The sequence below is a fragment of the Oryzias melastigma genome, linkage group LG7 (genome assembly GCF_002922805.2).
Source record: "Oryzias melastigma strain HK-1 linkage group LG7, ASM292280v2, whole genome shotgun sequence".
Lineage (NCBI taxonomy): Eukaryota > Metazoa > Chordata > Actinopteri > Beloniformes > Adrianichthyidae > Oryzias > Oryzias melastigma.
The window spans coordinates 10164749-10168171 of record NC_050518.1 but is presented as its reverse complement, the minus strand read 5'-3'; the positions used below and the strand labels follow the sequence as shown (position 1 = coordinate 10168171).

The 3423-nt window shown below is 34.3% G+C and overlaps 1 protein-coding gene across 1 annotated transcript in view; it reads right to left on the bottom strand.

Annotated features, from left to right (window-relative positions):
• The window catches only part of cacna2d3a (calcium channel, voltage-dependent, alpha 2/delta subunit 3a), a gene marked incomplete in the record, with an annotated part of 125797 nt that overhangs the window by 32967 nt on the left and 89407 nt on the right, over positions 1–3423 (bottom strand). The window contains 3 exon segments of the mRNA XM_036212745.1: positions 2–76; positions 1535–1609; positions 2185–2265. Of these exon segments, the coding sequence (XP_036068638.1) occupies positions 2–76; positions 1535–1609; positions 2185–2265 (231 nt within the window).

Below are 3423 nucleotides of genomic sequence, written 5' to 3'. Positions count from 1 at the left end.
CCTTATCCTCCCATTCCACCTCGGAAAGATCCACACTGCTGTAATTTGGTTTCCTTCGCTTCTTGCCATCTCCATACTGTATACATATGAACAGAATACACATGCAATAATTATATCATTTTTGAATCTGTTTAAAATTGTAAGTATTTTTGTCATTTTGGTTCTAAAAAATAAGATTAAAAAATGAAATAATTTGACCAACTTAAAATAGAGTATTAGTAACTTCTGGCGAGCATCAAATATTAATTGTTATCATAGTTATTAAAAAAAGTATTACAATAAAAAGATACACTAAATAGTAGCATAACTTGTAATATCACCTTAAGCACTGCTCCAAACAAATATTACCTTAGTTAATCTATATTTTAGTAGAATTTTTCATTGTTTGATGTTTGACTTGACACTTAATGAACTTTTAGAGTCCAAGAAAAAGAAAACAAAAGTTTTAGGAGTGTAAAACTCCTCTTGCTAGCTGCCAATAACTGTTCATTGACACACATTTCTGAGACTCTCATTAGTTTGATCCAAGCTTTCCCCAAACACCCATTGTATATAACTTGGTACAAGTTTTGCCCTGCAGTGCATAATCAGTCCACTAGGGGCAGAAGAAATGCATTTCCTGCTCATTTCAAAATGGCTGCCTCAGAAAAATCTCAAAAGAACTTTTGGTGGGAAAAGTTCTACTAGCTTTAAAAATACTTTATGGTGAGAACATCGCATCTTTTGTTATTTATTTTTCAATTTCTATTTTCTGTCTGGTAAATTTGTTGATAATTAAATACTTATAATATATTTACATGATGTTGATCACATTTGAGACAGTGGGTAAATAAGATGCTTTTTCCTCACTTTTTTCACTCTTTTCAATATCTTTGCATCTTAAATCAACATTGTGAGGAAAAACTTACAAAATAACCCAAACGTATCATACATGATACTATCTGTATCTCAATTTTGCAACATTTCCCAATGGATTTCATGAAAAAGTACAAAAAAATAATAATTATATACATTTTAAATGTTCTGTCAATTCTGTTATGTAGTGGGATTTATAGTTTAATAATTTTTAAACCATTTTCTAGTTTGCTGCACACGTATTGCTAAATATTCTCTCTTATTTAGCATTACCTGAATATATTTCTATTTTATCTCAGAGTTGTGCTGTGCTGTAGCACCTCGCATTTCCCCTAACTTTCTGCAGGTTCCTAGCCTTCCTCAGCCAGCCTCTGTCTCCAGTGTATTTGTACAATGAAAGGTAATCAGAGCTATTCAAAAGCTCTGTCGCTGGTTATTCACAGAGCAGCAAAGGGGTGGACTATGCTCTTTTCAAATGCACATGCCTGGTAACCATGTTACAACACAGAGCGCCCTCAAAATTCACACAAATTGTTCTTTGACAAGCTCATCTTTGTTTCCCCAAAGGCTGACAATAAAATCAGTAATTTACTTGATGTGAGAACTACAAATTGATATGATGAATTTGACTTACAATATATGCATCCTGAAAAGTTAACAAATAAGATGTAGTACTCACAAGTGGCCGTAAATCTGGATGAGTGAGGATATATCCATTATTAGTGATTGCAAAGGCGTAGCCGTGGATCCCCAGCTAGAATAATGATAATAATAAAAGACTGTCACAGTGGGACATGCAAAAATAGGTTAATCACGTTATTTTTTGGGGGGGTGAATTAGAGATTTTGTGACGAAACTCAGTATAAGAGGATTCACTTATCCGTGCCTGAACAAATAACACCTTTTCAAATGTCAAAGCCAGACTCCCAACCAAGCTTCAGATCTGCAACTGGAATTAGCAGCGGGGATGTCACAGGAACAACACTCAGAATGCATTAGTATACGTGGTGTGGAACTTTTCTGTCATTTATTGCCTTGAGGAATAGAAAAGTGAGAAGACCTCAAGAGAACTGTGATTTGTTTGCTTATGCCTTTGATACAAAGTTGCTGAACTGAAGAGTTGGGCTGAAATTTGAAGCGGTAGATTCGCAGAACATAGATCCAAAGTGAAATCCAGATACATCAGATTAGCATCTGTAACGAAGCTTCAAAAAATATATGAAAAATATATGAATTTGCCTAGAAGTACACAAAGTGCAACTGTGTGGGGCCTTTTGTCATGATGATACTTATATCTCCATTTTCTTTCTTTTAATTTAGATACATTACCTTATGTTTGGGAATAGTTTTGAGAAGCTCTGAGACGGGCACATCTGTACCGACCACACCTAACAGGATTCCTCGGTTTCTCTGGAGACATAAAAGTACAAATATTCAGCAAAGTTTGAAAAATTGTTGAAAATAACATATCCAAGAGATATTGGCCAAATCCATATTCTTCCACTACTCCTCCTTACCCCTATTTTTAGCCCTCCAAGTGGAGAGTTATAGAAAAATTAGGGAAGGGTGATATATCGTGTCAGTATCGGTATTGGCGGATATTTGTATTATTTGAGTTTATAAGTATTGGTCCAGTAGGGAAAAAATCCACTGATATAATTCAGACTGTTGTCAGATTTCCTATGGGAAGCTTAGGTTACAGCCATTGTCAGTAATTATTTTGACTGTTATCAGGTATATTTTATTTTTGATAAGTATACATGTTGTTCTTGGTAAGGGGAAGTTTATGGTTTACATTCTTTAAATGGTCTAAAAGTTTTTCAGAGTTTCAAAGTGAAACACGTTTCTATGAGATCCCTTGCTGTATGTTAAAAGATCAAGTACAATGTGATTGTGTAATGTGTAACAGAAAAGTTGTGCCTTTCTAATAAAAACACAAAAAGGAAATCTAAACTTTGTGTTATTGTAGACATTTAAGTATTGACACTAGAAAATATTGGCTATTGGTCACAGTTGCAGGGAAAATATTGGTTCTTGGCATCAGGCGAAAAAAATGATCAGCCCATCACTGGAAAAATAGTGTCTGCAAATTCAGATGTTACTCTCACTCAGTGACATCATCAATAGTCGCCGGTCAGCTATGATAGTGCGGAGCTGCTAGCGCTAGGAAATACACAACAACATCAGTTTTATAACTGTAAAAGGGTCATGCTAAAACAAAAAGTCATTACATTTAAATGTAAAACTTCTGTGCTTCAGAGCACACCTACACGAAGAAATGCGAAGAAATTCTCATTCAGCCATTGTGTGTGTAGAAACTAATTCTTTGTAAATGTTTAATAAAATAAGAAATGTTTCGTTTAAAGACTCATTAAAGTGAGATTAGTATTAGCAAAAGTATTTTTCACAATTACTTCCTCATAGCTTCATTTTCCAAGGTTGAGGGAAAAAAAGGTCATTGAGGTGTTATTGAAAGAAAAATGTGAAAAATGTGTGAGAATGAAGCTACAGCACTCCATGCACTCTAAAAACACTTGGGTTATTTCTTTAACCCAATTCTTTGATTAT